Here is a 26,091-nt window from a genome sequence, read left to right on the forward strand (position 1 = left end):
GATTTTTGTCTGCTCTATCACTGGGCGTGTTCCAGATGGACCCTCAGCTGCGCTGGGCAGCATGAGCAGTGTCTATGCTGATCGCCCATTGTCTGGGCCAGTGTTCTGAATGTCTTCCCAGCCTCGCATACTGTGTGGCACACAGTAGGCACTCAGTAACTATTTGTTGAGTGAACTAAGACCTATCTGGATGTGGACGTTCTCGAGGCTCCTTGGTCTCCGGTCATATCCTGGATCAGTTAGGATTGCTTTTGGCGGCATGTAACAGACACCTGACTGCGGCTCAGTGAAGGCTCAGGCAAGTAGGATTTGATTTTTCTGTCCTGATGAGAATTCCAGAAGGAAACAGAGCAGGCTGCTGCCGCCTCCACTCGATGCCAGAGGGGACCCTGGCGCCTGCCTTTCTGCTTTGCCGTCTGCAGCTTGTGGCTTTCGTCCTACTACTTGCGAGATTTCATATCTCCTCTTGCAAGCTCCTACTTGTAAGGAGCATTTTGATCTTCTCATTTGAGGCAGGAAGATAGGGACAGGACAAAGGGTCCCCTGTGCCAACCGTGTCAGGGAATGTCAGTTTCTGGAAGGGAACACCCTGCGTTTCCATTCCTAGCCCATTTGCCAGAACTCTCCTGGGCTCCGTGGCTGCAGAGGAGTCTGGGCAAGTGAGTGGTTTTCACGGGGTCCCGGAGTCAGCTTTGGGTAAGGAACTGGCATCATCTGCCTCGTGCTGCGGGAGCTAATCTTGGTCACACAGGACGATGTTCGGCTGCTCCCTGGAGCAGGTGGGGACTCAGACCCTCCTGCCCGGCAGCCACCTGCAGCTGATTCTGCTCCATGTCAGGTGTGGGGGCGTCTGGAGGAGAGGTCCTGCTTCCAGACCCCTCAGGAGACATGGCGCGGGTCCCTCCTCCCATTATGGGAACTCCTACTGTGTCCATGTGTGCCCATGTTTCTCCTCTGAGGGGAGAGTGGGCAGGAGGACCTGAGGCAACATCTAAAACCTACTGCTGTCCTCTCCTGCTCTCCTCACCCCTCCAGCCTGTCTGGGAAACCCGGCTCTGCCTGGTCACCGGCGCAGTGCCTCTGACAGCCATGTGGTGGCTTGGGGGGGCCAGAGATCTCTCTGCTCCACTTCTCCCCATCTCCAGGGCTACCCCCCTTGTCCCTGGACAATGATGCTGCCTCCTTCCTGTCCTCCCCCACTCCCACCCTCCTCCACTCCCACCCTCCTCCCACCCATCTTCCAGCCAGAGGGGGTGATTTTAAATATTAAACTGGATCTCCACATCCCTCACTAAACCCCCCCTCAATGCACCCTGTTAACATCCAAATTCCTTGTCACCAGCTCCAGCCCCTGCACAGCCCAGGCCCTGCTCTCTGCTCCAGCCTCACCTTCTCCAGTTCCGGGGGCGTCCTCTCTGCTCCTCCTCCTACCTCAGGGCCTTTGCACTTGCTGTTTCCTCTTCCTGGCACATTGTTCCTACTCATCTCTGCTGCTTCTGATAATTCAGGTCTGGGTCTGTCACCTCCTTAGCGAAGTCCTTTCCGGCCAACCCCCCACCGGTTGCTCCCCACCCACCCACGCCACCCTGTTCACATCCAAGCCCTCCTCACACTCAGAAATGATTGCACCTCTTTGCATGTTTACTTGTGTGTGTTCTCTCCTGTCTCGTAGAGCTCTGTGAATGCAGGGACCCTCTGATTGGTTGATTGTGGTATCCCTAGCACCTTGATCGGGTGTGGTCAGAAAAGGGGCTCAGTAAATTCTTGTGAAATCAGTGAACCTTTCTGCCTTCCTGAGTTCCCAGATGCATTTGCACCCTAGCACCAAGATGTGCAGCTCCCCTGCTTCCTTCTCACTCCTGCTTCTCTTTGTGACATCACAGGCTCGTGGCCCAATCACCAGCCTTCCTCAGCCCCTCGTTGCAGGAGCTCCCCTGAGCAGCCACTTCTCCCGTCTTCCTTTCCACACCACTCATGGCCCCAGGACCGTTGCTGCAAGGTGCATGGCTGTGTGACAGGGTTGCCTGGGTCTCGCCTGGCCCTGGTCACTTTCCAAAGCTCTCCCTGCCCCCTCCCCGTTTACAGATCTTCAAAAAGGCGTTTTCACATCTATTCATAGGTAACATTTATTGACCATATTCTGAGTGCTTTACACTTGTCGAGCCCACTTAATCCACACGGCAAACCTGTGAGATAAATGCCCCAGTATTCTGCCCATCTGCAGTCATGGCATCTCGCGATCCCCACGGGAGGAGAAGGGGAGGTGAAGCCCACCCATAGGCACAGGGCTGAGGCTACACAGAGCATCCAGGTTTCCTGGGGATAAAACAGATCACGGCAAAGATAGATGGGAGTCGCCTGCGGTCAGGGTCTCCCTACAGATGCAGGGAACACATACCATTTCCTGCTGCTCCCTACAGGTGGCTCTGGAGTGTCTGTACCATCGAGAGAAAAGGATTGGGATTGATTTGGTCCATGACAACGTGGAGAAAAACCTTATCCGGGTAAGAGGCCTCTTAGGTTCCGCCCGGCCTCCTGAGGGAGGAGGGAGGTCCCGCTGCTCACAGAGGTTTCCGAGCTGCCTACCAGGAGCAAAAACCATGTAATCCCTTGCAAAGTCGGGGCTCAGAAAGCATTGTTGGGGGCCTACATGTCATGGAGAACAGGGAGATGTGCAGTCAGAGAACCCTCAGTTTTGATCTCCAAAATGGGCATAATAATAATAATAATAACAACAACAACAATAATGAAAGCTAGCATTTATGGAGCACCTACTGTATGTCACACGCTGTACCGTTTCATATGCATTATTGACTATAATGATAAAACAATCTACAAATGAGCACTTGGCACATAGTAGGTGCTCAATTTTCTTTTAATCAGGAGGTGTGTAAAAAAGAAAGAAAGTAAAACAAGGAACTGTGGAGCCTCCACAGATGACCCTTAACTGCCTGGCCCCGGGGATCAGGTGGGGTGAGGCAGGAAATGGACCCTGGGGGTGGGCAGCGGTGGGCAGCGAGAGGTAGGGGTGGGGTCACTCACCTAGGAGGCGGGGTGCGGTGACTTTCTAAGGGGCACTGCTCTTTTTGACATTTTTTCATTGCAGGAAGTAGATTTACTAAAATGTTACCAAGAACAGATGAGAAAACTAGCTCAAAGAATTGATATCCAGATGCGGTAAGAGCTGCTTTCTCCCCCCCTTCTCAGGGTCTGTTTTGGGTCTCCCCAGTTTCTGGGGGTAGGCAGACAGGCTTGCCGAACGTCTCTTGGTTGTTCTTTCGGTCAGTGGCATGCTGCCAAGTGTTTAACAACCAGTTCTCCGGGGAAGAACATGAGATCCTGATTTGGAGCACCGTCCAAGGTCGATGGTGTCAGTGCTGCAGCCGCCGTGGCTCGTCTCGGTCTCCCAGAGTGCGCTCCCCCCCCATTCTTCATGACCCAGAACTTCACTGGCTGCTCTTGTTTGCACGCAGGGCCTTGGCAAAAGAAATGGGCCTCACTCAGGCCCCCCTTAGCCTGGGGCTTCCCCATGTGAGTTCCCAACTTGGGGAGGTGGCAGAGAGCGGGTGGCATTAGGCATCAAGGTTGGGGGGGCAGCAGCGCATCTCCAGAGGGGAGCTGGTGGATGCCTTGAGCCCAGAGTCTTCAAAAGCAATCAGCTTTTTGTTCTTGAAAGATGACCTGACCAGTCTCATGACAAGTCAGGAGGCTCCCCCGCATAATTAGAGGGAGGCCTGAGTTTTACAGGGCTTGGGGCCCTCTAGCTAAGCCCTTGGCACTCGGCTCCTCTGGAGATAGCCTCCGCTCCTGGGGCTGGAGCTGGGCACTGCCTTTAGCTCTTACGGGGCACGCTGCTCTGCTGGTTTCTCCTTCTCCTTTCCTCAGATACAAAGAGCAGGAGGAGGGCTGGTCACCTAGCCCCAGCTGCGCCTTCCGGCTGCATGGGGCATGTGGGTAACCTGGACAGGATGCCGAGAGGTCAGGCAGCTTGCAGATAGGCTCCGGGGGCTGGCCGTACCCCAGAAGGAGCAGTCGCCCCCCCAACACACAGAGCAGCCCCTCACCTCCACTGAGGACTGGGCGGCGGGACAGGATCACCCAGGGCAGTGTTGAGAAGCTCCCTGCAGATCGAAGGGTGAGGTCAGGGCAGACCGCCGAGGTGGAGGCTGTGGAAATGAGGAGCACACGGCAGTGGCGTGGGGACTGGTGAATGGCCAAAAGCAGAGCTGACTTCTGTCATGCGTGCGCCTCTGACCTGATTGCTGACAAGTCCACCACCCACTTGGACTACTGTTTGCCTCCTGTTTGTCTATAAGTTAATTTGCTTAAAAAAAAAAAAACCCTTACATACTTGCATTTTAAAGGAACGTTTTAACAGGGAACGCTTCGGGCAGGCAAATGTCTTCATTGTGTTTTTCTTGCCCTTATTTTTATGATCACCTATTTTGGGCAAGAAAGAGTGGTCTTCCATTTGTGGTTGACACTGGGCTATAGCAAAACTCGGCGTGGGGGCGCCGGAGGGCTGGAGTTTGGGAACTGGGACAGCTCCAGCCGGCAGAGTGAACAGAATCCCAGACTGGAAATTGGGGAACTGGACCCTGGAAGGGAAATCATCCCAAGACAGGACTGGGGTGAGGGGGACCGCTTGTGCAACCCCAGCAATGAAGCAAGATGTGGGAGAGTAAAGAGAGCCAGAGAGACGGAGAGAGACAGACACAGAGCAAGAGGAAACGCGGGTGAGATGGGGGACAGGCACCAAGAGGTGAAGGCAGCTGAGGCAGGGAGGGTGGGGCGGGAGAACATGAGCAGGTGGAGAGGCTTCCCCCACTTTGCCAGAACAGAGGCCGAGCCCTTCTCAATAGAGGCTGTTTGACCTGGGGCAGTGGCCCACTTGTCTGAGGATGCCTGTCTTCTTGCAGAAGCAGCTCGTGTTGCCAGGGCTCCCTGATTAACCTGGAACCAGCCAGAGCCTCCTTGGCAGAGCCTCAGTGTGCCCTTGCCCGTGTGGGGGGAGGCGGAGACTCCACGGCTGACCCTTTCAGGTGGCCTCCCTGGCGCCAGGCTGTTGACTCATGGTTTTCTGGGTGAGGCCTCAGGCCTGCATCTGGGCAGAGCTGTGTCCCCACCTCACCAGAAGCCCCAGCAAAGCAGAAAAGGCTGGGCAGAAGCCATGTCAGGGCTTTTCCTCGTAGGCCGGCAGCAGGGTGAGCCTTGGCACAGCTGGGCTCTATGTCATGGGCCAAGAAGGGCAGACAGGGGCTGCCCCCTCTTTCTCCAGGCTTATTAGCAAGGGCCAGGGAGCTGGATTCTGAGGCCCTGGATCCCCTCTACTGCTCTGGCATGTTTCTTTTCTACATTCTGGTCTTCATGTTCCGGTTCATCAGGCAGGACACGGCCCCCTTCCTCCATGGTTCTGCCAATTCAGAAGGCCCCAGGGGCCTCAGGATGGTTCCTCCTGTCCCAGCATGACACCCTGAGCATTCTGATAGGTGGGAGCCCACCATCAGGATTTATTTTCCTTGCTTCTGGCGTGTTTGAAACCCCTCACCAACATCCAGTATCAACAGCAGAAAAAGGAAGTGGCAAAACCACGAACAGAGAAAGACAGGGGAGAGGGACAGAGAAAGAGACACAAAGTCCCCACGACAGAGAGAAACCAAGAAAGATGAGGCAGAAGGAAAGATCTCTCACACACACACACACACACACACACACACACACACCCGTGTGAAATGTGCGCCACTCACTTTAGTTGGTGTGTCTGGACATCAGCTGGCTTAGTGAGGGTTATCCCTTTCTTTATTCCCTGTCACCTCGAAGCACCTCAAGGACACAGTCCCAGTCAACACTCGTGTGTCTTTAACACTGACTAATCTTGTTTCAGTCAAGACAGAGACACAAAAGCTCAGGCTTAGAACCTTCTGGAGACAACCGATTCTACCTCGATTCTGTTAGTGTTTACTTAGTATTTATAATTAAGGTGACCTTTTAACGGAAAGTGCTACTGATGTTCCTTTAAAGACAGTGATGTAGATTTTCCCTTTAAAATACACTTATTTATATTTTAAAAGTGATTTTTAAAAAGTAGCAAGTAACTAATAGTGCAGGTACTCTGAGAAAATGGCAAGAATCACGAAAGTGGTTCTCCAGGGTCTGGAGTTTGGCACATGGTGGCCTTCAAGTCTAGGCTTCCCAGCCAAGATATGAGCCCTGCAGGCGCAAGGACTGGCCCAATGTCCTCAGCTCACCTCGGTTCTGCCCCTGACTCCGCCCAGTCTCTGATTCCACCCATCCTGACTCTCCAGTCCCTGGCTCCGCCCAGTCCCTGGCTCCGCCCAGTCCCTGACTCTGCCCAGTCCCTTATTCTGCCAGCATTAATGAGGTGCTTACAGGTCCCTAAATGCCTGGATGTCTTTAGCTACTTTGCCATGTGATGTCCTCAGCTTGGAATTGTCCTCACCCCCTCACCCAACTTGGTCCACCTGTCTACTTATAAAAGTAAGACCTAACTCAGAAATGTCCTCGGCTTGAGTTTACGGCTTCCTCTTCTGTGTTACTTTGTATCCTTTTCAAACCTTCACTGTTACCCCTACTATTCTTTGTTTTTACTGTATTTACACAAATCTGTGAGCAACTTGAAGGTAGTGCCTGGGTTTTATTCATGTCTTTTCCCTCTGTGCCTGGCATAGGGTCAGACACAATGATCTGTGAAGTGATTTAAATCAATACCAGGCTCTGTCCAAAGTGAGAATCCATATCTTCTAAATCAGGTCAGCCAAGTACGGCTGGAGGGCCAAATCTGGCCCGCCACCTTTTTCTGTAAAGTTTTATTGGGACGTAGCTACGCCCATTCACTTACATATTTTCCTGCATAGTTGAGTAGTTGCAACAGAGACCATATGACCCACAAAGCCTAAAATATTTAGTATTTGACCCTTTACACTAAATGTTTGCCCACCCCTGTTCTCAATGACAACAGATCTGCTTGGACTGGAAAAGGGGAGAAGTGTGGGGAGGCTGTGGGTATGTGGTGCGGGCATCAAAGTGGCACAGGGCAGAGAAGCCACCAGGGGTAGACAGAGTACCCTTCTGGGAGTCCAGAGACTTGGCTTTCAGCAATGGCACTGCATCACCTCCTGGTGGTGGCCTGTGTGAGGGACCCTGGGTAGGTACAGAATCTTCAGACAAATCCTTGCCCCACACAGCGATAACCGAGACGCTCAGCATGCTCTGGAGAGGGACTTTGAGGACAAAACCTCGGCCCAGTTTATCGATGAACAGTGCTTTAACCTGAGGAACACGTCAGACTGCATCAGCTTCTTCCACGGCATGGAGAAAGTCGATGGCACGTAAGTACCGGGCTCTTGGTCCCCATCTCCGGCCGAGCCTGATGGGAGTGAGGGCTTCCGGGTCTGCTCCTGCCAAGGAGCCATAAAGGGTCATCATGCACCAGTCAAGTAAGAAGCAAAGTGGATGAGTGGGGATCCTCGGTTGCAAGCCACGGAATCCAGTTCTAGCTAACTGGAGACAAGATGGAATTTACTGGAAGGCTGTGGTGGAGCCACCGATTTCAGGAGAAGGCTAGAGGGGAAGGTTCTGGAAGCTTGAATGAGCCAGGAAGTGGGAGCTAATCAGCTGTATTGTCAGCACTACTGTCTCTTCATCTTTTGCCACACTTTAGCCAAGATTCAAATTCCAACAAGAGGGTGCAAGAGATTGGCTTAGTGAGGGTCACATAGCCACCGCCATTGGGCCAAGGCATCGCGGGCACCCAGATTGGCCATTCCACTAAACAAATCCAAAGCAGAATGGCTGTAACCAGAAGGAGAAGGGGTCCAAGCTCAGCTGGGAGAGCCGACTGACGCCCGTCAGAGCCGGCAGTGGTTTAAGAGTGGATTCTGGAGCCAGGCTGCCTGGCTTCACATTCAGCCTCTAAACTCATGCTTGGGGCAAAGTACTTAATCTCTCTGGGCCCCCCTTTCTTCATCTGTTCTGGAATAAAAATAGTGCCCACCTCCCAGAGCTGCTATGAGTATAAGAAGGTGGGCGTGTGGGGCGCTGAACACGGAGCCTAGTGTGGGGGAATGACAGCAGCTAACTTGTGTTGAGTGCTTGCCGTGTGACTTCATTTTCTTGTCACAGCAACTCCAAGGTAGGTGCCTTCTGTGTGCCTCGCTCTGTCGTGGGCATGTCACTGTTTCTGGAATTTCAGGTCGAATGAGGGCATGCTTTCCCAATCGGCAGGCAGTCCAAGGTCCGGGATAATGAGGGCTGGACAGAGAGCAGTGCTCTAGGTACAGGGAGAGGATAGTATCTACCTGTTCTCTTTAAAAAACAAAAAAGCCCCAGAAAACTTCTAGCACAATATAATTGTGCTTCGCACGTAGTAGGTGTGCAGTAAATGTTTGTTGAATGAGTGAATGAATGAAAGGAGAAATAGAGGGAGGGAAGAGAGAGAGGAAAGGAATTTCATGGCAGTCTCCTTGGCCCTGAGCCTGGGGCCACCTCCTGGACCTTAGTAAATATCAAAGCGTTGCACTGACCCTTTGGGGTTTCCGGCAGTGGCAACTCATGGGGACCCTCCTCCTCTTCCTGACAAGGCGACTCCCCCCATGGCACTGGCAACGTGAGCAGGACTTCAGAGACCTCACAGCCCTTGTCCATCTGGAGAGGGAGTCTAGAGGGTTCCATTCCCAAACAGATGCCCCCCTGAAAGCTTGTGCGGCCAGGGGCTGGCAGGGACTCGGGGCCTGCTGTGTAAGTCCCCTGTCCAGCGGCTCCGGCTGGAGAGCAAGCACTGTAGGTGTGACTAATCGCTCACCAGATGCACCAGCCCAGGGCTCTGGACTGGGGATTTTCTTAAAGCAGGGCCATGTCTGGGCGGGCAAAAGGACACTGGGAGACCGAATTGCAGGAGCTCTGGCTCACCTGAGTTCTCGTAGCCGGGGGTTAGCTGATGATGTGATGGTGCCAGTAGTAGGTGCCCTTTCCCTGAAGTTTGCTGAGTGCTAGGCACTGCTCTTGCAAACAGCGTCTTGTGAATCATGAACACTCACCAAGTGCTTGCTGTAGCCAGGTGCTAAGACAGGGGTTTCACATTTAGTCCCTCAACACCCCCGGGGGGATAGATACCATTATTATCCCCATTTTACAATGAGAAGACTAAAGCTCAGAGAGTAGAAGTGACTGGACCAAGCTCACACAGCGAGCGTCAGAGCCACAGTCTGAGCCCACGTTGGACACGGAGCCTGTGTGTTTTATCTTGGCACCTTCTGCCTCCCAGCAATGCCCGCTGCCGTCTCCTCCATCCTTAGAGGACACGGGCCCCACAAAGCACACCCCCCCCCCACTGAGGCACACCACCTTCCAGCAGACAAGCTGCCTCTGGTACATTCCCCCCAGGGAGAGTGTGATTGAGCGGGCTCTGTCCTCTGGGGAGCACAGCTGTCTGCTCCAGAGGAGGGCGAGGACTTAGAGGTTGCCGCTCCTGACCTTGACAGTGCCCCATTCAGCAGCAGGAGACACACTCCGAGTCAGTGTGCAGTCTCTCTCTGCTGTCCCTGGTGCCTCCCCTCTCCTGGATTGATGGTGGATAGCTGTGTGACCTTGGACAAGACGCTTCACCTCTCTGAGCCTTGAGTGTTTGTTGGCTGAAAGATCTGGATCAGACACTGTGCCGTTTCCCATCTCCAGAAGGCTGAGACCCCCGTTACTGCTTTATTTTTATAATTCCTGCCAAAGACAGACAGGGCAATCACATGTGATATGTAGTTTTTTTTTAAATTTCTATTCACCATGCAATCTAAATGTGCTTTAAAATGTCTGAAAAGAGACTTCTATTTCAGAAAGTTGAGTCTCCTTTTTTTTTCTACTGCCCGAGAAGAAAGATGTTTTATTTAAGAACTGGAGATCTCCCAGCTAGAAGAGACCTTAAAAAGTTACCCAGTCTGGTTTACCCCGGAACTGAAGCCAGCTCCGGGAAATGTGTGTCCTTCCTTCTCAGAGGCTTCCCAGAGAAGACCCCCATGCCATACATCAATTGTGTGTTGCAGGGGGTTACGCACTCGGCCAAGAAGTACTTTCTGTTGTCTGAACCGAACCCCTTATGATCACCGCCTCTGAGAAGCTTTCCCTGCCTGCCTTTTCTGATTGAGTCTGTGTCTCTGAGGTTCATTCCCCCCAGATCCATTCTCTGGCTGCCCTGATGTGAGTCCTGCAGGGAGGCTGCCCACTGCAGACTGCCTTTCCATCTGGTTCCTGCTGGGGTTCAGCCAGAAGGGGGGCACCCGCAGGAGGCAGAGCACAGGAGGGAGAGGGAGGCTGGGGATTTATGCTTCTGGCTCCCTCCCTCTCCTCTGGCCCTCAGTGGTGACAGCTTTGTTTTGTGCATTTGTTAATCCCAGAGCCCCTCAACACCCTCTGATCCTTTTTCTTTCCTCTTAGGACCCTGACAGGCATGTAATGCCTGCACTCCATCACCCTGTCCTTCCCTGGCTCAAGTCCCTCCTAGCACATACACCGTGTGCAAATATCTTCTTTCTTTGATGTCCATCTTCGAAGCTCTGCTGGAAACTTAGCCCCGTGAGGACGGGGCTGTTGATGTTCTTGTGTCTGGCTCTATCCCAAGGGCCTGGAACAATGCTTGGCATGTGGTAGGCGTTCAGAGAACATTCGTTGAATGAATGAGTCGGGGCGAGTAGCATGGCCACATGCTCATCGCTGAATTGAAGGGGCTCTACAGCGAGCACTGACCCCGATGCCTGCTTCGCGGCCTGTCTCCGTGATTTTGGTGGTGGTGGTGAGAAGGGAGGGCTCGGGCGGAAAAGAGCTTTTCGAAGGAATCTCTCTGTCCTCCCTACAACTCCCCAAGTGCCCTTTGGAAGATCAGCGCTCGCTAGGCTGCAGTTGCCTGCCCTGTAAAATGGGGTGGGGGGGGTTGGGTTAGCTCAGTGGTTCTCAATGGGGGGCAGTTGTTTCCTTCTCCCAAGGAACATTTGGCGATGATTTTTGGTTGTCATGACTGGAGGGACGGTACTGCTGGCATTTAGCGGGCAGAGGGGCACTGCTAAACTTCCAACAAGGCCCAGAGTGACCCGCCCAACAGAGAATGGTCCCGACCCAGACATCAAGAGTGCTCAGGGTGAGACTCTGGATTGGAGCTTCTCCAAGACCTGCAGTCCCCCTGCCCCGATTCCTGTCTTGTGTTAAGTTCAACCCTGTGCCTCCTGCAGGATCTCTGTGCCCGAGACCTGGGCCAAGTTCAGTAGTGACAACATCAGGCACTCGCAGAACATGCGGGCCAACTCCATCCGGCTGCGCGAGGAGGCTGAGAACCTCTTTGAGAACTTGTCGGATCAAATGTGGAAGCAGTTTACCCACACCAGCCTGGCCTTCAGCGCCCGCATCTCCGAGGTGACAGATGCAAAGAACAAGCTACAGACACAGCTGGCGAAGGTAAGCGAGATGCGCACGCGCGGGGACCACCGTCCTCCTGGATGAGTCCTCACCTGCGTCCTGACAGTCTCGGCAGCATCTGGCCAAGCTGCCCACCCGCCCTTGGTGCTGAACCGGTCCTACCATCCCAGATCCAAGAGCCTGTCCCCCTGGAAGGGGCGGGACCATGAATATCCCAGGGGGATTCCAGCAACTGGGGTAGAGCCTTCCCTGCTGCCCTGAGGATGTGACGATGGAGCTTGGCCTGGCTGTTAGCAGGGCCCGAGCAGCTCTCCACCCACATCGGCATCTTTGGAAATTTAACCTTTTGACCTTCAAAGGCTTCCACAGCATCAGGGGTGAATGATTGCCTAATTTTGTCACTCTCTCCTGCTACTGCCATATTCCCTGCCCTTTCTACTGCTGCTGTGTGAATGCAGCATGCTGTCTCACACCTCTGGGGGTGGGGGTAGGGGTCCTTTCTGCCAGATGCTTGCCAGCCACTAGGAATGAAAGGAGGGGCCATACAAACAATCCCCTGGTCCCTGCCCTCAGAGGACTTACATTCTGCTGGGGGCTGTGAAATGTGCACAGGGCAAGGACTTAGGGATGATAGTCTGATGGGGAGGTGGCAGGGGACTAGCCTTGAATTTGCATTCACAAAATGTTACAGATACAAAGATATATATATATTTGGGGGTGCAGTTGGTGAGCTGTATGCAAGGTTCAATGGAAATTGGACAGGGGCAGTGTAAGCCCCCCACATACACCACCCTATAACCTCAGGTATGGAGGTGGCCAAGACAATGGAAGTTTCTAGGAAGAGGAAAGAACAAGGAGATGCATCAGGGTTTCTCATAGAGACCTTACATGGGGTGGCATCAGGAGCAGGTCACTAGGGAGTTGGGCAGCCAAGGGATGGTGGGAAGAGTATTCCCGAGAGCGGCCAGTGAGTGCAACGGACATGTGTGTGTTGAGGTTGGAGCACGGGGCAGGCTCAGGTCCTGGTAGGTCCTGGTGAGGAGTCCGGATTTTATTCTGAGAACAGTAGAGAGCCTTAGAAGGATTTTAAGCAGAAGGCGTTGGGATCCACTCGCATTCTTAGGTGGATCTCTTTCCCTCCTGGATGGAACAGGGTTGCAGAGGTCAGGAGTGGCCACAAGGAGAGTGGTTAAGAGGCTCTGGAAGGTGTCTGGTGAGAAGGATGGCCACCCCTGCCACAGTGGTGGCATCAGACAGGAGAGGGAAGGGAGAGATATGAAATATCTTGAGAAGGCAGACTTGGCAGATGGACTTTCCCTCCCTCTTTGACTGAACATTTTTCTATTAATCTTCCCAAAACAGTGTTGAGAAACTTTTTTTTCTGTAAAGGGCCAGGTCCTATTTTCAGCTCTGCAGGCCGTTCGGCTTCTGTCACAACGACTCCATTCTGCTCATGTAGACAGCCATAGACAGTATGTACATAAATGTGCACGGCTGTGTTCCAATAAAACTTTATTTGCAGAACTCAGCTGTGCATCGGATGTGGCCCACAGGTTGCAGTTTGCTGACTACAAATACAGTTTTATGTAGTTTATCCTTGCTCCTTCCACCCCATAGAGTGTGGGTACAAGCATGGATAGAGTGTGGTTACCTGGGTGTGAACCCTGGCTCCACCATCTCTGAAACCCTGGGCCGTTTCCTTAACCTCTCTGTGCCTAAGTTTCCTCATCTGTAGAATGGGAATAATGATGGTTCTGACCTCAGGGCTGCCAGAAGGATTATCTGAGTCAATGTAGGGAAACCACCTGAACCACAGTGCTTTGTCCACAGTAAGCACTGTGTTGGTGGCTATGATTTAACGTATTTAGTTGGTTTACTTGTCCACGTCTCTCCAGGACATCGATCCTGATTCATCTATATAGCCCCACTACTTTGTGTACCACCTGGCACGTAGTAGACACCTTTAAATCTCTGATGAATGAGAGAACTCTACAATGTTGAGTTTCCTGTTGACACTTTTTAAAGAATGATCCATGAATGAGTTAATGCTTTTAATTTCAAGCCTTTTTTTTCTTTCCCTTCTTTCCTTCCTTCCTTCCTTTCTTCCTTCCTTCCTTCCTTCCTTCTTCTGGGGAAAAAAATGTCCTATTATTGCGGTAAAATAAACATAGCAAAAAATGTACATTGTCTTAGTCTGATCAAGCTGCCGTAACACAAATACCATAGACTAGGTGGCTTATAAACAACAGACATTTATTTCTCGTGAGTCTAAGTATCAGGATCAAGCCCTGGGCAGTTTCAGTGTCCGGGGACAGCCTGTTTCTTGGTCTACAGACATTGTCTTCTCCCTGTGTGTGTCCTCACACGGTACAGTGGGGAGGGAGCTTTCCCAGGTCTCTCTTATCAGGGCACTAATCCCATTCATGTGCCTACTGGTAAACTAATCACCGTTCCAAGACCCCACCTCTTTTTACTGTCACAATGAGGATTAGGTTTCGACATGAATTTTGGGAGACACACACGTTCAGTCCCTAGCAACCACTATGAAGTGTATAGTTCACTGGTGTGAAGTACCTTCACACTGTTGTGTAACCATCACCCCGGTCTGTCTCCAGAACATTTTCCCATCTTCCCAAGCTGAAAAGAACTCCTGTGTTTAATTAACTCCATGCCCATTAAACCACTCCCCAGCCCCCTGGCAGCCACCACCCTCCTTCCTGTCTCTTAGAAACTGACCACTCTGGGTCACACTTCCACACGAGTGGAATCATACACTCTTTGTCCTTTTGCGACGGGCTGATTTCAGTGAGCAGTGTGTCTGCCGTGTAGCCGATCGTGTCAGAATGTCTGTCCTTTGCAAGGCTGGACAGTATCACATTGGATGTGTGTGCTGTGCATTCCTTCCTCCTGGATGAGGGGGATGCTGGGGTGGCCTTTTGGTTAATTGTGCAAGCATTTTCTCTCTCTCTTTTTAAAAGATTTTATTGATTTATTTGAGAGAGAGAGGGCAACCGCACACAAGCAGGGGGAGGGGCAGAGGGAGAGGGAGAAGCAGGTTCCCCACTGAGCATGGAGCTGATGTGGGTCTTGATCCCAGGACCCTGAGATCATAACCTGAGCTGCGGTCAGATGCTTAACCAGCTGAGCCACCCAGGCGCCCCAAAGCAAGATCATTTTCTTTTGATGGGGCATTTCATATTGTGGGTCAAGCACAGTGCCTTGTTACATTTCGTGGCATGAAGTCTGAGGCCTGGAGGTGACTCGGGAAGCTTCTTTGTTGGGTCTCAGCGGCTGGTTTCTCATCTGTGGAACAGGGAACGAGAACTCCTACTTGATGACGTTATTTAGAGTTGATCAGTGCGTAGATTTCTGTGGCACCCGGAGCGCAGTGCTTGGCGCATGGTAAACATTCAATGAAAGGTAACTCTAAGCATTCATGTCATTATCAATGGGGAGAAAAAGGATATTTTGGGTGGCAGTGGGGTGCAAAGTCTTTTTCCTAAATTTCTCCAGGGAAGTTGGGAATTATTACTAACAGTCTCATCCACGCTGATGAATTTTTGCAACCGTGTGGATTTTTATTAATATTCGTTATCTAATGACCAGCTGCTTTGCAAATAAGCCAGCGCGCATGTGAAACACACCAAACCCCAGCCCGACACCATTGACAGTACTCCCTGAGTAAGGACTTGTCTTCTGGTTGGTGATGATCCCACATTGTGTTTTTCTAAGGCAATAAAAGGAGTTGATGGAACGAAAATAAATACCTAGCAACCATTTCACCTTTCAAGGGTTTGTTTCAGCTGGAGGATTAGAAACGCTCCCTTTAAAATTTTAACTGTTAATTGTTGAGCTCAGCCTGCTTCCCCTTGGCAAGGAGCATTTCTGGAGAATTCTAGGCCCCCATCCTCACCTGTGCTGCAAGGTAGAATCCACTTCAAAAGGCCAGGTCTATGTAGTTCCCCATGCAGACTTTGAATCCAGCAGGGGTTTGGAGGTGCATAGACAGCCTTAGCTGTTCACTGTGATCCTAGGGTTCCATCCCCAAAGCCACACCCCAAACCTTGTAACTTGGCCTAGACCTCATCCATGCAATTCATCCTTGCACTCTGGGGCCTGGTGTGTGCCCCAGGCATATTGACCTCGGCTAGAAGAGAGGCTGGTGACTTCTCTGGGCTGAAGCAGTTGATGACCTGGGAGCAGACTGCTGCCTTGAGAACCAATGCCTCCTGAGAGTTGCCCGGCCCTCCCTGGGACTCCAGATCAGCATAAGTCCCCACCTGTATCCAGCGACCCAGTTGAATATGCCTTGCAGGGGATGGACTCTTAATGTGGGGGAAAGGTGCAAGGGGGGAGGTATGGGGACACCGCTATAGAGCAGTGCTTATCCTGCAATGTGGGAGCCAGGCCCTGGTCAAGGCAAGTGACAGTGGGTGTAGCTCAAGTAACAAAGTGGTTCTTCCTTCAATCCTGTTTCAGTCCTTGAAATGTTCTCAAGGGGAAGTCCTGATCACATGCTAGAATGCCTTCTCCTCCTCTTTTATTTTATTTTAAAGATTTTATTTATTTACTTGATAGAGAGACAGCCAGCTAGAAAGGGAACACAAGCAGGGGGAGTGGGAGAGGAAGAAGCAGTCGCAGCAGAGGAGCCCAATACGGGGCTTGATCCCAGAACGCCGGTATCACGCCCTGAGCCAAAGGCAGATGCCCAACAACTGCGCTACCCAGGCGCCCCTCTCCGCCTCTTTTAAACAGAGCGCCGGCCTTGGGCTAAGAACCTGGGACAGATGGCAGCATCTAGCCAGAGTTTAAATAATGTGGTTTTACGTGCATCTCATTTCATGCATTTTTATGGTTATTTGCACTTAAGGCGAATGATCAGATTTTCCACTGATCAGAGTGATACAGTGTTTTATTTTCGAATAAATGCTTTTGAGGGTTTTTTTTTTAAAGATTTTATTTATTTATTCGACAGAGATAGAGACAGCCAGCGAGAGAGGGAACACAAGCAGGGGGAGTGGGAGAGGAAGAAGCAGGCTCATAGCAGAAGAGCCTGATGTGGGGCTCGATCCCAGAACACCAGGATCATGCCCTGAGCTGAAGGCAGATGCTTAACCGCTGTGCCACCCAGGCGCCCCGAGGGTTTTTTGTTTTTTTTTTTTACCAGTTGATTTACAGAAAAGATTGTTCATATAGGATGAGTGGTGTGAGGGGGGTATGGTGGACACCGTTAGGGTGGTTGGTGGCAGCCTGACTCTTGGGAAACAGCAGTGTAGACCCGTGTGTGTCAGATAGTACTGCGTGTGTAGTCACTGCAAATAGTACCTGGGTATGGCACTGAAAAGCTGTTCTGGCTGAGCAGGTCTGCTGGACCTGAGGGTCTGCGTTTTGAACCAGTGGCGGGGTGGGGGGGCACGCAACACCACCAGGAGGATGTAGCCAGAGTGTGGGAGTGTGAGTGTTGGAGTGTCGCTTTTAGGGCGAAGTTGGCTTTGACAGACATCTGGGTGAGCAGCTGTCTCCTTCCCTTCTCCTCTCTCCCTCCCTCTCTCCTCCCCTCTTCCAGACTCAGAGTATTGAGGGAACCAAATCCTTCCAAAAGGCAAACCTCAGGCATCCAGTTGAATCTCATCTGCCCTCATTGCATTTTGTTTCCAAGCTTCCGAGCTGAGCCCAGTCATCCCCTCTTTGATGGATCTTACCCTGTTACCCAGATCGCCTCACTTGTGCAGAGGCAGATGTCCCTCTGGGGTTTCTGCCACCCCTCGGTCATGCGAGCCCTGGAGTCAAAATCATATTTTCCCATCTTGGATGTGAATGTAGTTGGAGCAAACGAGGACGCTAGGAGCTGGGGGGTCAGGATAAGCCAGAAGCATAGCCACGGTCGGGTTGTCCAAAGAGATAAGTCGGATTCTTGACTTCCTCTCAACAGCTCTCTCCTTGAATGTGGTGTGGGCCTCCTTGCAGCAAACAGGAGCCAGCTTTCCCCTGAGGACGCCTCCTGCTGCATCGTTTCCTTCTGTGGCTCTGGCTTCCAGATGCTTCCAGAGGCTTCCAGGGGCTCTGACTTCCAGGTGCTCAGTCCCAAACCTTGGGGCCCACTTGGATGCCTCTCTTCCCCTCCCACCCCATGTCTGCTCCATCAGCAAATCCGGTTGGTTCTATTTTCAGAATCTCACTGCACCTCACTGCCCCTTCCACCTCCACCCTGGCTGGGCCTCCACCATCTCTTGCCTGGATTACCGCTATGGCCTCCCTGCTACCCTGTTTGCTTTTGATGGTATCCACGGATTAGCTGGCAGTTAGTTAAGAGGGCATTTGATTTACAGAGAACAAAAGTGCAACTGCTTTAGATTCCTCAGAAATCCTTGAGAGTTTGGCCTACGAGTGCAGGTGACAGGCCCTCTGTGGGTAGCACCTGCCAGTGTCCGTGGGTCACCATCCTCTCCTTGACTGGGCCTGTTTGCACCACTGCTGACTGGAGAACTCAGCCAGCCCCTCACCTTTGCAAACCCAGCGCCTCACGAAATGCATGGTGCACTGGGCATGACGTAAATGTTGGCTGGGTGGTTTAAATCCGAGCACAAACACTAGGAGTCCGTGGGCTGGACTTGGCCCACCTATTCTTTGGCCCCTTTGGCCCCCCCTTAGGTGCATGTTTTTTAGTGTACAATCTGAGAAGTTGTGACAAATAAATGCCATGAGGCCACCACCTCAATCAAGGTAGTGAACATATAAAAGGTTTCCTTGTGCCATTTTCTCATCTCTTTCTCCACCCCACCCTCACCCCCCACAACAACCAAACTGCTTTCTGTCCCTATAGATGAGTTTGCATTTTCTCGACTATTTTATAAAGGGAAACATACCATATGCACTTTTTTTTTCATTTGGCTTCTTTCACTCAGCATAATTGAGAGTCCTGGTTTACTCCTTATTGTTGAGCAGTGTGTGTTGTGTGGATATTATATTGTACGTATACACCCCTGGTACGTATTGTATCCACGTACCTGAATTTGCTCATCCATTCACCTGTTGAAGGACATGAGGGTTGTTTCCGGTTTGGGCTGTCATCTTCGAAGCTGCTATGGACATTCATGTCCATACATTTGTATGCGCTCTCATAGAGGTTTTTTTTTTTTTTTAACATTTTGGCAAAAAACAGAGATTTCACATAAAAGTTCAGATTTCCAGAATCTCTAGAGAAATGGGTAGCTCTAGCAACTCTGAGCTCAGGTTTCTACAGGGGAACAACAGGCAGGAGCTGAGTGGGCACTGCATTTCTTTGCATAGGGCCCGGGCCCTCCAGTTTGCCTTGGTGTCACCACCACCCCTGTCATAGGCCACTGCACTCATTTGCATTACTCGCCTGGATTCCAGTAGGCTCATGCATTGGCACGTTTTGCTCCACACATGGGAGGAAATGCAGGAAAGCAGATGTATAAAGCAGTCAGGCATGGGAAGAGTTTAACAGAACACAGAGGGACTATGAGTTTTAACCTTGAAAGCCTTTGCTTTCGCTCTGAGGTGTCTTTGGGGTTTTGCTTTCCAAGTGGTCATTAACACCAGCAGAACACCCTTCCCTGGGAGGCGGTGCCAGGGCAGGAAGTCACAGTGTCTGAGGGGTGAGGGCCCAAAGCCTGCGATCTGAGTGCCCCAGCTCCTACTGCCAGCCCCTCTGTTTGTCCAAGGAGGTCTGGAACCCATTGTGGAGTGGGAAATACTTTTGTGCTTTGCAAGCAGCCGGATCCTGTCCAGCACCGGTACCCGCAGCCAAGCTACTGACGGCTCTTTCTAAAACTGGCCCAACCCAGGGGAAGTGGAGCCCGCCCGCCTGCCCCTGTGGCTGAGGGCGGTCTGGTGAGGAGGGGCAGGGGCCAGGCCTTCAACACTGTTGCAGCTTTGTGAGAAAATTCCCCTTCCAGGTGCTCGCCATCAGGCTTTCCCATAGCACGAGGACTGGAAAGTGATGCTACTTTGCCTTTAACATCTATCTGACAGCGAGGCATCAAGTCTCTGGCAGGCTTTGAACCCCTAAAGACAAAAGAACTTAGACTTACCCTCTCTTCCCCATTTTCTCTCTTGTTCTGGTACCTTCTATTAATGGCGAGGGAGATTGGTTTTCCATTTGTGGCAGTAAAACAGATCCCATTTCAAATACATTTGTCAGAGGCTGAAAAGGGAGTCGATTTGAAGAAAAATATGAAATCACTGTACAGATGGTAGGTGGGTATGGCAGGATAACTCAGGAAAACCGCAGGGCGTCATGTAATAGGTCTCTGCCTGACACCTTTGCGCCAAGAGGAATCAAAGACTCACCTGTTTTCACGTGGGCATAAGTCTTCTTGCTGTACCTGGGCCACGTGTGCCTGAGGACACCCAGCAGGAGGGGCCCACGAGAGCTCAGGTGCGGGCAGTTCTTAGGGCAGGGTGATGGAGGGGTCGGACTGTGTCACCAATTATCTGTCTGCAGTGACACTGAACAAATGGGAGAGAAACTGATGGAATCAGGAAGAGCAAGCCAAGGTCCAGAGCTGGGAAGGTAGCCAACAAAGGCAGGAAGTTGGAGGGACCAGACAGGAGAGGGGGGAGGGAAGGGGAGAGAACCAGAAAGGCCCAGCTGGCGGTGGGCAGTATAAGTGAGGCTGTCTCGGGCTCTCTTTGCGGCCACCACCAATACTCCGGGAAGCTCTTCCTTCCCTCCTCCCATCCACGAGCTTCAGCTGGTGTCAGCCAATCATATGCTTCTTCAGCTGGTGTCAGCCAATCATATGCTTGAACTGGAAGCTGAGGGTGGGGCAATCACCGGGATTGGTTGCAGCTGGGACAGGAAGACTATAAGATGCTGTCTGGTGGAGGCGGAGAGTTGCCTTGGTCTCACTTGGGTCCCAGCGGTTTCCAATTTATTCCAGGTAGTGGCTCGTCTGCTTATGGGTCCTTGGCTGTTTGCCCACTCGGGACCTGCTACCCGGCTTCATGTACACTCCATTGCATCTGCTCACCTTGTCCTGGCCCAGCTTCCTCCAGCCTCTCCACATTATGCTTCCCCCACGTGTGAGCCCCATGGTGCAGGGCAGATAGCAGCGTTCAATTCTGGCCCTAGCACTTCCTGGCTAAGTGGACAAGGCCCCCTGGCTTCACCTGTGTGCCTTAGTTTTCCCCTTCTGCAGAATGGGGGCAGTAATGGTTGGCAGATATTTGTGAGAATAACAATAGCTGTGTTGGCCACTGTGCTGGCGCTCCATGAATATCAGCTGGAAAGATGGTAAATAGCCTGGTCTCATGTCTGATCTGGAGGGAGGCGCAAGCAAAGTGGCAGAAAGAACAGGGCGCCTGGAGTCAGAAGACCAGGGATGAACGTTGGTAGAGCTGAGAGATCTCGGGAAATTAAGTAACTCCTCTGAATCTCCAAGTCTTAATGTATAAGGCAGGAGTAATCCTGCCAGCTGTGAGATCAGAGGGGAAGGTACAGGTGAGCGGTTCTCGAGCTTGGCTGCACGCTGGGATCACCCAGATGCTTGGGTCTGGCCTCTAGGGATTCTGATTTAATTGGTTGGGGTGTGGCTTGGTTATCCAACCTTTTAAACTCCCTGATCCAAGAGGTTTGGAGTATAGTGTTTCTCAGAGTGTGGTCCTTGGACCAACAGCATCAGCATCACCCAGTACCATGTTTGAAATGCAAATTCCTGGGCTCCATTCCAGCCCTTCTGAATCAGAAACTCTGAGGCCCATCCATCTGTGTTTTAACAAGTTCCTCTAGGTGTGTCTCCCAGGTGTAGACATGCAACAAATATTTACTTCCCTCCCTCCCTGAAGCAGATACTCACTTAGCACATCTGAGGATCCAACATGAAAGAGACAAGATCTCTGCCCTCAAGGGGGCTTATGTTCTAATGGGAGAGACTAGTTTTCAAAAATAAACACAATTAAAAATTGTGATACATGTTAAGGAGACACTTGAAGACCTGAGCTAGTGGATTCCCATGGATTTTCACACTCACACAAGTGTCCCCTCTAGCAGGGAGCCTCTGCCAGTTTCTAATCCCCTCCAGGATTTGCAGGACCCCCGACCTCAGATGGCCTCTGCAGCTGGTGCTTGCCTTGGCTTGGCACTGTCTGAAGGCAGCTGGCCACCTCTGGACGGCAGTGACTAGGAGCCGGCCTTAGTCAACACCTGTCCTCCTCCTCACCTGGGGTGAATTTCCTCCCTGGTGGCATTTGCCAATGTCTGGAGACGTTTAGGTCGTCACAACTGGGAGGGCGGTGAGCTACTAACAGATAGTGGGTAGAAACCCAGGCTACTGCTAAACACTCCACAAGGCACAGAACAGCCCCCAGAACAAAGAAGATGTGTCTCCAAGTGTCAAGGTGCCACGTTCGGGACACCATGCTCTGGGGATCTCAGGACCTGAATTTCTAGTGAGGTCACTCTGGAGCACTCCTGTCCTTTCTCTCCTTGCTTCTGGGCTTGGCTGCACTTGAAAACCTTCCACCATTTGACCAGCAAAAGGATTCCAATCCGCCTCTCCCTCCCTGAGCTGGGAAAGCTGCCCTTGAGCCGGGCACCTCCTTGGCTTCACGCAGTTTGGAAAACAATGAATTCGCGAGGTTGCACAAAGCAGCCGCAAGCCTAAGGTCGGCTGGAACTGCTAAATCCATTTTTCCCTCCACATCAAAAATCCTTTCCTGGCCTTAGACGCTTTTTCTGCTGTCACAAGACGCAGGCAGATAGTTTTACATGGCAAACAACCCCGCCAGACCCATCCCCCCTTTCAAAGCCTCTGGGTGGATTTCTGTTCCAGCCAGGAATATCAGCGCAGTTTTCCGCTGAGCTGCGAGGTTGGTTTCGGCCGAGGCAGACCTGGCAATTGTCTTTCACACCTCACACACGGCCAGAGCCCATTTCCAGCATGGACCTCACCCTTTCCCCACACACGGGGCTGGGGTGGGTGCTTGGGGTTTGCCCTCAGCTGCTCCCCTACGAGGGCTGAGGGTGGCTGATCACAGTCTGAGTGGTCAGCCATCAGGCTGCAAACAGAAGGAGAAAGAAAAGATTTCACCCTAAAGACTAAGCTTACTGTGAGCAGAGGGATCTCCGTGGTTTTCTTGTGTTAAGTCCTCTTTCTCTCCTGCAGCCTTATAAAGAAGGAATCCTTTTTAGCCCCATTTTACAGATGAGGAAACCAAGGTCGAGTGACTTGCCTAAAGCCTGCCCCACTCCAGCTAGTAGATGGCAGGGCCAGGATTTGCGTCCAGGTGTCTTGCTGCAGAGTTCCTGGTTGGAGTTAATGTGAACATCCCCCCACTCCCCTGGGGACAGCATAAGACTACTAATAATGGCAATGGTTAATAATAACAGGCAACATTTAGGGATGCCTGGGTGCCTCAGTTGATTAAGAGACCGACTCGATTTTGGCTCAGGCCATGGTCACAGGAGGCTCTGCGCTCAGCAGGGAGTCTGCTTGAGGATTCAGTCCCTCTGCTCCTCCCCCTGCTCACACGCAGTGTGTTCTCTCTCCCTCCCTCTCTCTCTGTCTCTCAAATACATATATCTTAAAAAAATAAAAACAGGTAACATTTAGATGGATGACCCTTCCTTGGGACACTTTTGCACCCCAAGGGGACATCTGACAATGGGGATGTTTTTGTTATTATGACTTGGCAGGGGAGGTGGCAGTGCTGGCATTTAGCGAGTGACACAGGACGCTGCTAGCATTCCACAGTGCACAGGGCCGCCCCTGCCACAGACAATAACCCAGCTCCTGATGTCAGGAGTGCCAAGGCTGAGAAGCCCTGGTTTCCTGGCATTAAGGCTTGGCAAAAAAAAAAAAAAAGGAAAAGGAAAAGGTAGTAAATAGGTAGATGGATGGATACATGGATGGACAGATGAACAGACGGAAAGTGCTCTGGTTGAGAAACCCAGATCTAGAGCGTGCTTGCTGCGTGCCAGCCATAGTGCTAAACATGGGGTGCCTACATCAATCCGCGTGGTCACCCTACTGTTATCTCCATTATATCTCCATTATATGGATGGGGGTACTGAGGCTCAGAGAGGTGCAGTGATTTGCTAAGGCCACATGCTCAACACTTTGGTGTTGGCATTCGAATGCAGGCTGGTGGCTTTCACCTCTCTCTTCTAGGAGGTTCCTCCTGATTTGAGGGGCTGGGCAGGCTGAGGTGTGCGAAACATTGCCTCTCCCCACTTGGTACGCTCCCATCTGTTACCAGTGCACCCCATTTTGCCTTTCGAATACCGCTGTGACCTTGTTCATCCCATGTCTCTCCATCCCGCCTTGGTGTGGGTCCTCTTGCCTCTTTATTGCTCATTGCCCTCCTGCTTCCCACCTTTGTTTCCTCTGTCTGCCCTCCAAATGGCAGCCAGAGAAATCTGCCTCAAACTATAGATCCAAGCCTGTCCTTCTACCTTAAACTTTAATGTGCATGTGATTACCTCAGGGTTTTGTTAAACCACAGATTCCCTTGATAGGTCTGGGGCAGGACCTGAGACCCTGCATTTCTAATAAGCGCTCAGTGTCCAGTAATGCCGGTCCACGGACTGCATTTTGAGTAGGAAGGCAGCAGGGCAATTCTCTGACTTCAGGAAATCTCAGAGGACCAGCAGCCTTGCATGACATGGGCTGCTTAGGATAATCAGGACTTGACTGTGTTGGGCTACAGCAGGGGTCTCCAACTTCCGGCCCCAGGGCCAACCCTGCCCCCACTCGGCCTGTTTTTGTACATAAAGTTTTATTGAAACCCAGGATCCCTCCCCCACCTCTGTGCATTACATGTTATCTGTGGCTACTTCTGCGCTACCAGTGCCCGAGTAGTTGTGACAGCGACCAGATGGTTCAGAAAGCCTGAAATATCTACCACATAGACCTTTACAGAGAAATCTGTCCACTGTCTGGAACATCTTCAAGATGCTCCCGAAGGCCACGTACCAGGACTCCCTGACATCTGGAGGGGGTTGACTTGAAGACTTAAACACAAAAACACGCACACCAGAGCCATCACTGCGGCTAACAGGTCTCAGGCTGGGTCCCAGGGAAGTGGCTCCAGGTGCACAGAGAGACTGATGAGGGTTTGGGGTGTAGAGCACACCGCCTGATCTGGGAGACCGAGAGGACCCTAGCCAGCAAGGGAGCACGGCCCTTGGTCCCCATGTGCTGGGTAAGGAAATTGCCTGTGCGGCCCACGGCTCTGAGTGGGGGTGTGGGTTACACAGCTGGTTTGTGTTAGGGTTTGGATGGGAACCTGGTCTCCTGACTTCCTGCCAGGGCTCCTACCTCCAAGACACCCCGTGTGGAGGCCCCTGTGGCTGGGCATCTATCTGGGGGGGGGGTTGGTTAACAAAAAGAAGTTTGGTTGGGGGGTGCTGGGAGGATGTGGGCTGCCGTCTGCCAGGGGCTGGCTCCCTCTCTGAGCCACATTCCAGAGGCTGGGAAAGAGGACATTCCTCCCCTCCTGCACAGGCTGCCTTGACCCCTAATATCCAAATAAGTGGGTTAATGGAGGTTAAGTCTGAGCCCTGGCCTGGAGGTCTGAGGGAATTTACGATGCCTGCGAAGACAGATCCTGTCAAATGAATCTCAGTGTCCTATTGTCTTACAGTAAAAAAAAAAAAAAAAAAAAAAAAAAAAAAAAAGACCAGTGATCCCAAAGGAAAAATCTAACAACCTGAACATTGTGGGATGGGGGTTGGCGATAGAGTGGGGATGCAGGACAGTCCCGTGGTGTGTGCCAGGCACTGGCCTAAGCACTTTACACACATTACGTACTGTAATGCTCACACAAACTTGTGGATGCATTATTGTTACGCTGGTTTTGCACATGAGAACCAGTGGCCCACCGTGTCTGGCTCATGAAAAGGGGCTACTCAGTGAAGGAGCTCAGTGGATGTTGAGGACTTGATTGCATGAGGCACAGAGAGGTTGAGTGGCCTTCAAGGTCACACAGTGAAGAAGAGCAGGAGCTGGCATTTGAACCTAGATCTGTGTGACTGCGGAGGGGCTCAGTGGCCCAAAGTGACCTGACACTCCCCACCCCCCATGCACTGCATGTGGAAGGCTCAGAACTCCCCCACAGCCCCTGGTCTCACAGCCTTGACTGGCAGGCAGCCTGCAGCAGCAGCTTGCAGAGCCCAGAGCTGGGGCCTGGGGAGCGGAGTGTGGTGTGGTGAGCCCTCCACTGCCACCACCTCCTTCTCTACTTTGTTCCAGCTTCCAGCTTCTGGGCCAAGGCTGCTGAGGCTCCTCCCATGGGGTGACCCCCCTGGGCCAATCCCGCAGCGACCCGCCCAGCCTCTGGTGACCGGGCTGTGCCCTGCCCTTCCCTGGGAGCCTCTTCCCCCTACTTGGGCTTTGTGAGAGCAAGAAGGTTAACACCCCTAAGGCCTGCGGGGAAAGGGGGTATTTCTGGGGCTCAGGGGCCAAGGAGAGAGGAGGAGAGAAGAAGCAAGAGAGAGAGAGATCACTCTACCTGTCCTAGGAAAGATGGGGAGGGGGCACGATGACTTGTGTGGCTCCTTCCAGGGTGTATTTGTAGGAGAAACGCGCACACGTGTGCACATGCTTGCTCTGGGAAGAGCAGGATGTGGCATGCGTGCTCTTCATGTGGCTCCGAAGACGTGGCATGTGTGTCTCCCAGTTCGGCGTTCCGGGCCTCCTCCCAGGCCTG

At 52.0% G+C, this 26,091-nt stretch overlaps 1 protein-coding gene across 1 annotated transcript in view; it reads left to right on the forward strand.

The window, feature by feature from the left end:
• Nucleotides 1–26,091, forward strand: part of TEKT5 (tektin 5) — a 49,987-nt gene that overhangs the window by 14,848 nt on the left and 9,048 nt on the right. The window contains exons 4-7 of the mRNA XM_019803163.2: nucleotides 2,421–2,504; nucleotides 3,107–3,177; nucleotides 7,206–7,349; nucleotides 11,232–11,454. Of these exons, the coding sequence (XP_019658722.1) occupies nucleotides 2,421–2,504; nucleotides 3,107–3,177; nucleotides 7,206–7,349; nucleotides 11,232–11,454 (522 nt within the window). The remainder of the gene's footprint in view (nucleotides 1–2,420; nucleotides 2,505–3,106; nucleotides 3,178–7,205; nucleotides 7,350–11,231; nucleotides 11,455–26,091) is intronic.

The sequence above is a fragment of the Ailuropoda melanoleuca genome, chromosome 10 (assembly GCF_002007445.2).
Source record: "Ailuropoda melanoleuca isolate Jingjing chromosome 10, ASM200744v2, whole genome shotgun sequence".
Classification (NCBI taxonomy): Eukaryota; Metazoa; Chordata; class Mammalia; order Carnivora; family Ursidae; genus Ailuropoda; species Ailuropoda melanoleuca.